Genomic DNA, 13,080 nt, shown 5'->3' on the forward strand with positions numbered 1-13,080 from the left:
ACTGGTGATGCCATCCTGGATAGTCTATGCCTGGCCACATCCCTCATGCTCTGAGAGAGAATGTTGCATTGAGAAAGCACTGATGTCAAAAGCTGACTAGGGAAAGAGGGGAAAGCTATGTCAGGAAAAAAACAGAAATCAAGATGAGGGAAGGAGGGCAGGCGGTGGAGGGCAGCAGAGAATGCTCAGAATCTTTTGTAGAAGGGAATAATAATAGTGCCTCAAGGCTCTGGACAGTGTACATCAACAGGGAAGGTCTTGAGACAGGTCTTGAGACAGGTCTAAAGGAGTAGAAGAGGGAGTCAGACCTCTTTGGATGCAGAGAAAACTTAGTTGAAACAGTACTAATTCCTACATGCAGAGGTACTTAAAAACCTATTGGGAAACAAGATATACCTAAAGAGAACCTGAGAAATGGTGTCAGAATTTGTGAGCTCTTGGGAGGTTCCGAGTTCTTTTCCAGAAAGCAGCCAGAACATGTATAACTTCAGGGAGGATGCTAAAAAACTGCCTCTAAAAGAAGGTGCAGGTTCCGTGTCTCATACTATACACACCCACACCTCCCCTCCAATCCCCAAAGGATGAACCATTCCATCTGTACTACTTACCACTGCAAGAGAGGATGGGCCAAGGGATCCAGTTTATCCATCTGCTTCTTAATTTCTAAATATGAACCCTGTAAGACAAAGGCCATAAAGTTATCTCCCAGGAGAGGTGGGAACCCTCCCACTTCAAACAGACTGACTATCAGGGCCCAGGGCAAGGTAGGCACTGAAGGCCACACAAAGGCAAGAGGAGATGGTTCCCACCCTCAAGGAGCCCAGTCAAATTGGGAAGACTCATAAATAAATATGAAAATGACTGAAAATGCTTACAAAACAACATGCAGGTGGGTCTCCCTCATTTTATGCAATTCCTACAACCCTAAAAAGTTGACTTTAAATCAAAAATAAATAAAATCAATGTCCCAGAAAGATCAGGCTAAGGAATCCTGTGGTAAAGTTTACATAAAGCAGAGAGTCTTTCTGACAAATCACCCCTCCTAGGTATATCTTATGTGTTAATCTGAACTGTGATATATAGGATTTGCTGAGAAGAGGCCCACCTGTAAATGTGAGTACAAATGAATGTCTATTCATGCAGAGATTGCAGACGAGGGGTGGGGAAGTCTGGTGAGGGGCAGCCTTGAGTCAAAGGATGGTCACTGCTCCATGTTGCTGCCCCACCCCTAGAAGGACAGAAGATGTAGGCCCCTGGGGCGAGTTCCTTACGTCCAAGCCCCCTCCTCACCCTCCCAACCCTGGGCAGAAGTCTTTCCCTCATTTCTTTCATTCCCTAAGAATTATGGGGAAAACATTAAATATGAACAACTCATGAAGGAACTGGCAGCAAAGATAGAGGCTGAGAGAGACATCAGGAGTGAGAAAAGAGGAATAACAGAGAACAAGAACTGGGAAGGCTGAAGGGGGAACACTAAAGAAAATACAGTGAGGAAACAGAATAGCATTTCTAAATCTTTACTCCACTCCCATGGATTCCAGGCACAACAGGGCACGTAAGCAGGACAGGCAGAGAGCAGAATACCTGGGTCATCTCCCGGATGGACATCACACTATCCAGAGCTTTCTGAAGTCGCTCATAATTCTTCTTCTGTGGGGAATCAATGGGAAGAGAAGACCCAGATGAAGAAAAGTGGAGAGGAAGATGTGATGAAAAGAAGGGCCAGATGTACAAAAGAAGTCTAGGCCCCAGGGAAACAGTATAGCATGTCATGGAAAGAACACAGATTTAATGTCAGACAGTTCTGAATCACATGCTAGTTCTCTTTTACCAGCTGGACGTAATAGGGGAGGTTACTTAACCTCTTAGAACCTTGTTCTTGAACCTTGAACCTTGTATGTAAATGAAGATAAACATTCCTGCAACACTCACAGAGATGTTCCGAAGACATTATGTAATAAATATATTAACATTATGTAAAGAACCTATACAGTGCCTGATACATAGTAAGAAGGGTAATGGTGAGGTACTCTGCTGTGTACTTGTGATGGTTAATTTCATCAATGGTTAATCGGTTAATCGAGTTGATCTGACTGAGTCACAGAGGGCCTGAATATTTTGTCACACATTACTCTCAGTGTGTCTGTGAGGGTGTTTTTAGATGATATTAACCTTTGAATCAGCCGTCTGAGTAAAGCAGATTTCCCACCCTCATTTGGGTGGGCCTCGCCCAATCAGTTGAAGGTCTGAAGAGACCAAAAGGACCAAGTATGAGGGACCTCCCCCTGCCTGACTGCTGAAGCTAGGACACTCACTGGCCTTTTTCTACCTTTGGATCAGAATTGAAAAATCTGCTCTTTTTGGATCTCAAGACTGCCAGCTTTTGGATTGTAATTGACAGCACTGGCTCTCCTGGGTCTCCAGCCTGGCAACTGCAGAACCTGGGAGTTCTCAACCTTCTAACTGCATGAGCCCACTTCCTTCTAATAAATCTCTTTTGATACGTATCTCCTATTGGTTGTTTCCCTGGAAAACCCTAATACAGTACTTTGCATATGCTATCTATCACTTTTACAACCATCTGCAGGGTAGGTATTACACCCTCTTTACAGATAAGCAAATTGAGGTTCAGAAAGGTTTAGTGGCTTTTCTTACACCATTAAGCTAGGGAACAACAGACCCGCAAATGGAATCCAGGTCTGCCTGGCTCCAGTCTATATTCTTCCCTAACATAACACAATAATATTAATTCTTCCCACCTCCTTCTAACAAACTCATTTATTCACAAGAGCTAAAGCTTGGGGTTTAGAAGTTCCCGAGAACCAAGTGTTCCATTCTTTCTGTCCCGCATTCCACTGAATAACGGCCCACAAACTCCCACTACTTCTTATCGTTTCTTCCCAAGCAACAATACCTTGGGGTTAAAGGCCAGAGTCTTGGGATCAGTGGGGTCCACCACAGAGGGATAAGGCTCAAAGATGATGCTCTTTCTAGGGGACTCCAAAGCTGCCCTACACATGGCCACCAGCAGATCCACCACCTTCAGGGAAAAGAGAGAAAGGGGGCAGAAACTAAGGGATCTCCCAGAGCTGGGAGTCACAGTGTCCAGCAGGGGTCCACCTCTCAAGAGGCTCTCAGCACTTCTCTCTGTTGTTCTTTTTAAAAGCAAACATGCTTATGGTCTTTTCATTAGAAAATACAGGCTGTTCATAAGAATTCAATTAACAATCAATTAAAAAGTGACTAAAGAAGATAAAAATCATCCCCCTATCCCCAAACAAATCTCATTCCTCACAAGTACAACTGTTAAGTCTGATGTCAATCCTTTTAGACTATTTTTCCTATGGAAACAGTTATTTTATTAAATAGGCAACTGAAAAAGAACTATATTACACATACTATCATATTTTCTTTTTCATATATGTTATAATTTTCTACCCATAAGTAATAGCTATATAGTATTTCCACTGTAAGGACATACCAGGATTTCTTTCACCGAACCCCCACAGATGGAATTGTATCTGTGCTTTTTTCTATTACAAACAACAGTATTGTGAACATCCTTACATATGAAAACATTTCTAGAGGTGAAATTGCAAGAAGTGAAATGCTAGGTTCCCTGGCCTTTCTTGATTCCAGTTCGCCAGCAGCTTTTCCTTCTTCCATACCTCTGCTCCAGTAGCGACCTCCTCCGCAGCTCCCGACATGACTCCCAGTGTGTAGAAGGAGAAAACACACAGCTCACGAGTACAGACAGCTGGCTGAATGGACATATTAAACAGACAGTAGTGGCACACGGTATGCAGTAAGAAGGTGTTACAGGGAAAGAAGGAAAAATCTGACCTCAGACAACTCTAGAATGAAGTAGGAATTTGGGGCCCTCTATATCATGAGAAAATTATAAGTAAGTCTTAATTAAAATACCTTACTTTTTTAAGTTTAAGAATTAATGCTGTCTCTTCTATGAAGCCTTCCATGACTTCCTTAAGTAGTTAGATGCTCTCACTTGTGAGCTCCTACAACATTGTTCGTATCTTTTCTACATACTTATAGCGTGGTATCTGTCCACCCACCTAGACTTGGGAGTCCTTAAGAACAGCATCATATGCAATCATCTTCATCAACACCTGACCCCTATTTTTAAATGTTGAATGGGGATTATATCTTCAAAAATATCCATATATCCTTATCTTTCCAAATAGGACTGCTGAGATTTGTTTTCTGAGAAAAACAATTATTTCTAGAGTCCCAGAGAATAAAGACAGAATTCTGTCTTTACTACAGACCCAGGAAGAAAGGAATAAAGGAGAGATGAGGAGTGAAGGAGCTTTAGCTAGGGGTTCAAGGAAGATGGTCACAGATTAGGGCATATACCTTAAGCATGGACCCATTCTGGAAGACATGCTGCTCGTCACACACCACACAGTACTCATTCAATGTTGGAATCCTCTGCTCTGCATACTTCATGATCTTGGGAGAGAAGAGATTGTATCAAGTCTTTTGGAAATACAGGCACAGATATGGGAAATAATTTGAGCTTCTTTTCCAGCTACTCTCCCTCTTCCCAGCTCTGTGCCTAAGGCAAAATCTATTCTTGGGCCCTGCACTTAGTTAAATTGATGGCCCAACTCGAGAGCTACCACTTTATATCATAGTAAAAATGAGACCAGCCATGGTAGAAGAGCTGACTTAAGATCTTACCCCTCTACTACTTAATAACACATGTAACTGGGGCGCCTGGTGGCTCAGTGGTTGGGCGTCTGCCTTTGGCTCAGGGCGTGATCCCAGAGACCCGGAATTGAGTTCCACATCGAGCTCCCTATGAAGAGCCTGCTTCTCCCTCTGCCTGTGTCTCTGCCTCTCTCTCTCTTTCTCATTCCCTCTCTCTTTCTCTCTCATGAATGAATCAATAAATCTTTTTTAAAAAAATAACATATGTAACTTTGGGCAAATAGGTTAACCTGAGCCTTGGTTTCTTCATTTACAAAGTAAGATATTATTCACCTCACAGAAATGGGGATTAATGAGATAATTTTCATGAAAGTATTTTATAAACATTAACAGGTACTAACCAAACTATTAACCTTAGTTGAAGTAATTACAGATTGTCCCTCTGAGATAGGTAAATATTCAGTCCATGATTACATGGTAGGAGGCCTGAGAAGCCATTTCAACTATCCGGAACAATCAGCCTGTCCACTGGTCAAAACCAGAGATACAACTCTGTTGGGAAGAGAGCACAAATCCAGAGCCAAATGGCAATATCCTAAACAATTTTTTTAAGGTAACATATAATGTTTTATTAGTTTCAGGAATAGAATTTAGTAATTCATCAGTTGCATAAAACACCCAGTGCTCATTAGTAAAGAATTTTCTAAAACACTCTGTCGAGGGGCACCTAGCTGGCTCAGTCTGTGGACCACACAACTCTTGATCTCAGGGTCATGAGTTCAAGCCCCACATTGGGTATACAGCTTACTTAAAGACAAAACCTAAAAAACAACAATAATGAAATAAAACCACACTCTGTCTTACCATGACTCTTTCTACCAGGTATGCTTCTGTATAAATCAAATTGTTCCCATTTCACATACTTTTGGGCTGGGAAAGGGAGATGAAAGGGCTTCTCCTCACACAGATGTACCAAATGCCTACTATGTACCCAGCTTGGTGAATGGTCTCCTTGATTATGCAATAACATAAAAGATTCTCTTCTCAGACCCTCAATGCCAACAAGGGAGATGTGACACATACAAATTAATTACAACTCAACTGTGGCACATATACAGATTAATTACAACTCAAGGCAGCATATGGTACACAACACAGAGGTGCCATACAAAATAAAAAGCACCTTAAGAGTTCAATGAGAGAAGAGATCACTCCTACCTAATATGGTTGGAGTACTAGAGAAGAATTTTATGGCAAAGGTAGCATTGAGGCTTGACTGCAACAAGCCAATATGGGCAGGAAGGCCAGAGATAATGATGTGAACAAAGATAACACAGATGGAAAAGTGAGAAAAAGCACGCCCAGGGAATAAAGAGATATTAAAAAAAAAAAAAAGACCCAGTAGTAGCTGAGCAATGAAAGAGGAGGTATAGGGAAAACTGAAGGTCATCTAAATGAGGATGTTGGGGATCATAAGGAAATCAGTGTCAATCCCTCTCATATCTTGACACCTATGCACTTAAAATTGGCACTTGATCAGACATGGTCTGTAAGCGTCTTCCCAATAATGCCATAAGCTTCTTGAGGATAGGAACTATGCCTTCTTTTCTGCTATCCACAAATGCTTAGTATGGTTCTGGGAGCCAAGCAATTCAGGAAATATTTAACTGAGGAGCTGGGAGATGTTAGGGGAACAGATGGGTCAGAAAACAGGGGAAAGGCTTAGGAATGAAGCTTTGAACTCAATTACCTGGACAAGGAATCCATATTCCAGAGTGGGGATGTTCTTGCAGTGACCACTGACCTGATGAGAGTAAAAAGACAGACATTATGAGCCTTCTATGAATTTGGTGTCTAGACAGACCTCACACTCAACACCTAAGATTCTCCTAAAGTAGCTTCACCCTAGCTCCGATTACTGTAAATAATCCCAAAGCTGGAGAAAGAACCCTTAGATATTTTTGCCACAAGTACATGAAAAGGGCTCACCTGTCCTTAATCTTCTTCAAGGTAGATAAATAGGTTAATATAGCAGCAGATGACCAAGTCCTAACCACAGCCTAATAAAATCATGCATGATGCCTTGGGATACCCAAGTTCAGACTCCCTGATTCATGGCCTACTATCAGAGAAGCTTGCCAGACAGTTTAGACATGTTTTCAGCTATTAAAAAATGTGCTCCATTCTGCCCACTCATGGTACCTGTCCAAGTTTGATTTAGGATGCCTGAAAAACCATACCCCCACCTGATTTTGAGAAGCTATCTCCCACATCTCCATTCCCACCCTCCTGACACCCAAGTCAAACCCTCCCCAGCCCATGTACCAAAGGAGAGGTCCGTGCTGGGGGAGGGAGGCCCACGTGCTGGGGGCACAGGAGACCTGCCTGGGGGCTGGGAGGGTAGCCAAACACCTCCACTTTGGGGTTCTTCATAGTGCAAGAGATGGAACGGTTCATGAGGCGCCCAACTCGAAGCTCTGGTACACCCAGTTTGCCTTTCAGCATGGAGTCCTGTATGATAGGGAAACTGGGAGATCTGGAGAGAAAGCAAAGAGAAGTGATGAAACCAGGGATTCAAAATGAGCCCCTTAGAAGAACACTGACTCCTAGGTCAGGATGGGTGAAGCAACTTAAGCCAAAGAAGAAATCCCATCTGAGGAAAGTTCCATTGGATGTTAAACACCTTTAAAACAAGTAGATCACAAACCTGAATTGATTTTTATGTCATTATTTGTGTGTTCTTCAGATTAGAACATGGAAGACAAGCAAAGGCAAAGTCTCAGTCAATTTCTATAGCATCTAGGCTAGGTATGGAATGATCCCTTGGACGGGATGCCTATTTATTTGGGGAGGGTGTGTGTGTGTGGTGTTTATACACATATGATTAATTTTTTTTTAATTTTTATTTATGATAGTCACAGAGAGAGACAGAGAGAGGCAGAGACATAGGCAGAGGGAGAAGCAGACTCCATGCACCGGGAGCCCAACGTGGGAGTCGATCCCGGGTCTCCAGGATCACGCCCTGGGCCAAAGGCAGGCGCCAAACCGCTACACCACCCAGGGATCCCTACACATATGATTAAGTGCTAAATACTATACTGAGCAAGTGGTTGAAGCCCAAAGAGCCTAATGTCTGACAGTCTGTCAAGAATAGTGCCTGGGAAACTACAAATCTGGGTCTGTATTTGCCTTTGGGAAAATTAGAGGCACCAGTGGAGAAAAATGTAGGCCTGGGACATAGAACGAGACAATATTTATTTCCAAAACCTAGATAATGAATCAGTGTACCTTTTTTTTTAAGATTTTATTTATTTGAGACAGAAAGTACGTGTGAGAGAACACAAGCAGGAGAAACAGAGGGAGAGGGAGAAGCAGGCTCCCTGCTGAGTAGGGAGCCTGCTTCAGGGCTCAATCCTAAGATCTTAGGATCATGACATGAGCCGAAGGCAGATGCTTAACTAGCTGAGCCACCCCGGCACCCCTCAGTGTACCCTTTCATGAGGGCACGGAGTTGATGCCTATACTCAGACTCTGCTTTCTCAGGAGAGGTAATAATGGATGAGGTTCATAAAAAGAAAAGTTGGAAAAAATTAGCATACAATTCTTCAAATACATACCATGAAAGGACAAAGTATGAATACTGGTGTCGGAAGTACAAGGATAAAGACACTTGGGGGACAGGGCCATGTGGGTGGTGTTAATAGTTAAAGGTGCAGAATTTGGAGAAGCTTGGGAGAAAGCAAAATAGGTAAGTTTACATAATCAAGCAAGTGGAGCTGGAGCTCAGACAAGACCACCATCATTAGAGATGAGCTGCTCCTGGAGCAGCACTTACTTGGGGATGGGTGAGAAGATGCTGAGGCCAGCTCGGAACTTCTTGATGGTACCACTTGCCTTGAACCAACTGTGCCTTTTTTCCTGCTGGGTCTTCAAGAAATCGTTGCTGAGATGTTTCCATTGTTGGGAAGTGAACATACCCAGGATCCTAAGAAATCAAAGTGAATGGACTTACAAAAGGTCAGGCAGGAGAGGAAGTCAAGAAATAAAACTATGAAAAGCAATTAATCTAAAATTCAGACCCAGGAGCTGTAAGCTAGTTGTGGTAAGGGAATGTGTGTCTGAAGACCCCCTGATAATGACCTTAACACATGGAAATGTACTGTCCTAAAGTACCTCTTTGCCTAAGGGGTAAATACCCACTCCCATTACCTAGTCTAATGGACCAGAACAATTCTGGGATGATTTGCCTTTAGTGGAAGATTTCAAAGATGAGCTTTCAATGGCCATGAACCTGAGAATTTATTGCCAAGAATGACCATACTGACAGTGGAACAGAGTACCACTGTTGGTACTCTGGATGGAATAGAGTACCACCCTCCATTTTGGGAATAGTGAAGAAAAGGAATGGGACATGAGGGGTATAACATTGTTAAGCAAAAAATTATATCCCCAAACTTATGGCTTCCAACTTGAGCTGAGCCCCCAACTAGTCTTACCAATCCTTTCACTTGTCTTTGATCAGTCCTCTCTGGCTTTACTCTATTATTCTAAATCCTTACTGCCTTCTCTAAGCTCTTCGCTTCACCTACAGCTGATAACCTCTTCCTTCCTTTTTTTTTTTTTTTTAAGATTTTATTTATTTATTCATGATAGACATAAACAATGAGAGAGAGAGAGAGAGGCAGAGACACAGGCAGAGGTAGAAGCAGGCTCCATGCCGGGAGCCCGACGTGGGACTCGATCCCAGGACTCCAGGACTGCGCCCTGGGCCAAAGGCAGGCGCTAAACCGCTGAGCCACCAGGGATCCTGAACCTCTTCCTTCTTAACAGAGAAAACTGAAGCTGTCAGTTACCAGCTTTAATTTTCCAAGCCTGCTACAAAATCTATCTCCATTTCCTCTATTTCAATTCCTCCATTCTCTGGAAACAAGATAACCCTTCTATTAATTCCTCTATTTATTCTCTAGATCTCAGCCACTTCTTGCCTCTTTACGGATCTTGATTCATCAATCATCCCCCTCTCCTGTCAGTTCCTTTCTCAAACTCTACAAAAAGTTTCAAGTTTCTGCATAACCCCAGTCTAGCTATATCTCTCTCTTTCCCTGCTATCCTCATCCAAATATCTCAGTTCACACTTATTGTTTATACTTCATTGCTAATCACTCACTTCCCAACTCAACTGCAGTCTGGTTTCTACCTTTGCTACTCCACTATGATTGCTCTTACTCTGATGCTAAATCCAACAAAATCTCTTATGTTCTCCTTTGACTTATCCTCTCTGGCCTCTTCCCCTCCTTGTAGAAACGCTCCCCCTTGCCTTCTGACACCATTTGCTTCCTATTCTTCTCCAACCTCTCTGGACTGCCTTCAATGTTCTTTCTGTGCCTACTCTGCAGGTTTCTTGAGTATTTTGCCTGGATGTTGAAGAGTGTTCTGCCTTTGATTCTATTTTCTTTCCATTTTATCATGTTCTTCCTTAGCAGTCTCCTACTTTATACCAGTTGTAATCTCCACCCATTCACTGAATATATTTTCAACCCTAACTTCTGTTACATACCTAACCATGTACTAAGTACCTCCACTTGAATATCCCAAGATTATCTTTTTCTTTTTTTTAAGTAGGCTTCATGCCCAGCATGGAGCCCAACTCAGGGCTTGAACTCACGACCCTGAGATCAAGACCTGAGCCTAGACCAACAGTTGGACACTCAACTGACTGAGCCACCCAGATGACTCCCCTCAAAGTTATCTTTAAACAACATGTTTAAAATGGAACTAATTCTCTATCCTTATCCCATAAACCTGGTCCTCTTCTCTTCTTATATCCCTATTTAAATTGGTGGTATTACAAATTACCCAGACATATAGGTTGGAAATCTAAGAGTAATTTCCCACTATTCCTTAGTTCTTATGACCATATATGACATATCCAAATCAACATTCAACTCTTAGTGATTCTATACTCCAGAAAGCTCTCTAGTCCATCTTTCACCTCTATTCTCACCTACAGTCACACTTTGGCTCAGGCCCTCATCATCTTATGTCTGGACTTCTACAAAAGCCTCCTACTAAACTAGTTCTGGTCTCTTGTTTCACCCTTTCCTACTGATTTTACACAGTGCTACCAGAATCGTTTCTCTAAAATGAAGTCTGGCCACATTCTTTCTTTGCCTAAAATCCTTCAATGTTCCTGCTGCCTACAAGATAAAAGCCCAAGATCCTCTCAGATTTGGACCCCTTCCTACTTCTCTGGCTTCAATTCCTACCACTCTCCCCTTGTATTTTACTGGCAATATTTAACTACTTGAGCTTCCTACACACATGCTGCTTCACCTGACTATGTCCTTGCAAATATTATTCACTCTCAGAGTCTGTCTGTATGGGCAACTCTTATCCATCCTTGAAAACATGAATCATCTCTGTTTCATTCATTCACTCAGCCCTCCACCCACCATTAGACAGACTGAGTCACTCCTTCCTCTATATTCTTTCTATATCTTATATGTTCACTTGTGTTAGAACATGTATCCACTAGATTCTACTCACTGAATAGAATATATAAAGAATCTACAATTCATTTATTTCTCTTTGTACACCAATATTAGCAAGGCACTGAACATATTACATAAACTAAAAACTGTCTGAGCTGCTAGAGCCCCACTCTGAGAATACCACTAGAGAAAATGTGAAGAACATTACCCTAATTCTAGGGTTGTACTTATCCTTAAATGGCAAGTACTGATGACTCCCCTCCTTACCTCCAGGAAGTCTCAAAGCCAGATACCCCAGAACCAGAGGATATCCTACCTAGCCATAAATTTTGCTTTCCAAATTTAGTCTTTCTTAGGAATATATCAGAAAGATATTTTTGGAAGGAAACATTCCATCCAAAGGTCTGCCTGTTCATCCATATGTCCATCTCTTCCCCTTATATGTCCATCATCAGAAAGATCAAAGTTCTTACTTTTTCAGCTGAAGACCCAGCCCAAACCCTTCCTTATTCGATGGCTGGAAAACCTCAATTGATGGTTCTGTAAAGAGAAGGAAAAGCTCCTAGTATGTACAATCTATTTTCCTGGGAGTCTAAAACTCCAGTTCAGGGGACAAGCTTCCTCAGATTCTAAGCATACTCTAACCAATAGTGATGGAGAGGCAAACATCTGAGGCAGAGGGTAGATTCTGGGAACTGTCTGACCAGTTTAAAATATTTTAGCTTCTATGAGGAAGTTGGAGGGAATGGAAGGAATAAATAATATCTGGGGACCAGAGAAAACAATTTCATCACTAAGAAGGCCTTTAGGGGATGGATATCAGGCAACAGGGAATGGAGATACCAGTGACAGGAAACTGAAAAGCCTCTACTAATGGCCTGCAAACTATTTCCAAAGGCTTCATTCCCAGCTTTTCTCTGGCTCAGTTAACTTAGAACTTTGGATTAGGCCACACTCAAAGCATTTACTTGCCCAAAGTCAGTGCCTTTACCTGGTCCATCAAGGTACTGGGAGAGAGAAAATCGCAGCCTCAACACAATAGGTTCTGTTCGGAGGACTTTCCAGGCTGTAGAGACTTCCTCCTACAAGAGTAAAGGAAACAATTTCCCATTTAGCAAGAGAGAGGAATGGACTTGGGAAGTTTCCCTATATGACACGCACATGCACATGACAGTACACACCACTGTCTGCTGATGGTCTAGGAAAGACAGGGATGAAGAATATGTGCTCCAAATACAGCACTCAGGAACAAGACTCCTGGCCTACATGACAAAATCCACAAGTCCAGCTAGACATGTTGTTGGCAGGTACTAGCACCACTTACATCGAGGAAGCTGATGTTGATGTGGAGGTCAATGTCCACGTCATCGATAGTTCCATATTCTCTACAGAGATACAGGGGAGACTCATTAAGGGAGAAACAAGACTGAGGAGGAGGGAGAACTGAGCCTGGGGCCAGGGGAGAGGGAAGAGTGGAAGGTAGCTCTGTATCTAGACTTAGTTGCAGCCTGAGGCCACTTATATGATCAGGGCTTTCTCCAGGCCAGAAGCCCTTCTTACCTCAAAGGTCAAACTATCAGCCTAGAGGGATCTAGGATAAGAGTAAACCTCTAAGAAAAGCGGCTATACTTCCCTCATCAATGCTTTCAGCAAAGCTTAAGTATTCTAGGCAACTCCGGCTATCTATCACTAAGCTCATAATTTATCCATGTCCACAGACACCTAATGATACCATAAAAGGAAAAAACCTCCAGCCTTTTAACAGCTTAGAAAGAAGTGGCTTGCTCCTGAAGTGGAGTCCCACCTGATGGATACAGAGTTCTCACTGTAGATCTCCTTCACGGCTTCAATGTCTGCATCAAGCTGTGGGTGTCGATACAGGTCAGCTGCACAGCTCCCCTGAGTCAGCAGCAAAAAC

General features: G+C 42.6%; 1 protein-coding gene across 16 annotated transcripts in view; it reads right to left on the bottom strand.

Annotated features, from left to right (window-relative positions):
• PARP6 (poly(ADP-ribose) polymerase family member 6) overlaps nt 1-13,080 on the bottom strand; it is a 28,490-nt gene that overhangs the window by 9,580 nt on the left and 5,830 nt on the right. For 9 of the 16 annotated variants that reach the window (XR_011997462.1, XR_011997461.1, XM_072739084.1 and 6 more), the window contains exons 5-16: nt 12,967-13,061; nt 12,487-12,547; nt 12,154-12,244; nt 11,636-11,702; nt 8,507-8,656; nt 6,997-7,207; nt 6,422-6,475; nt 4,375-4,470; nt 3,669-3,761; nt 2,915-3,040; nt 1,585-1,650; nt 609-676 (exon numbers count right to left, since the gene is read on the bottom strand). Coding sequence is in view for 14 of the 16 variants with exons in the window: in XM_072739084.1 (XP_072595185.1) it covers nt 609-676; nt 1,585-1,650; nt 2,915-3,040; nt 3,669-3,761; nt 4,375-4,470; nt 6,422-6,475; nt 6,997-7,207; nt 8,507-8,656; nt 11,636-11,702; nt 12,154-12,244; nt 12,487-12,547; nt 12,967-13,061 (1,178 nt within the window). In the remaining 2 variants the exon portion in view is untranslated. The remainder of the gene's footprint in view (nt 1-608; nt 677-1,584; nt 1,651-2,914; nt 3,041-3,668; nt 3,762-4,374; nt 4,471-6,421; nt 6,476-6,996; nt 7,208-8,506; nt 8,657-11,635; nt 11,703-12,153; nt 12,245-12,486; nt 12,548-12,966; nt 13,062-13,080) is intronic. The other 7 variants (XM_072739087.1, XM_072739090.1, XM_072739091.1 and 4 more) reach the window with 1 other exon arrangement.

Source organism: Vulpes vulpes, chromosome 15, assembly GCF_048418805.1.
Source record: "Vulpes vulpes isolate BD-2025 chromosome 15, VulVul3, whole genome shotgun sequence".
NCBI classification, from domain to species: Eukaryota; Metazoa; Chordata; class Mammalia; order Carnivora; family Canidae; genus Vulpes; species Vulpes vulpes.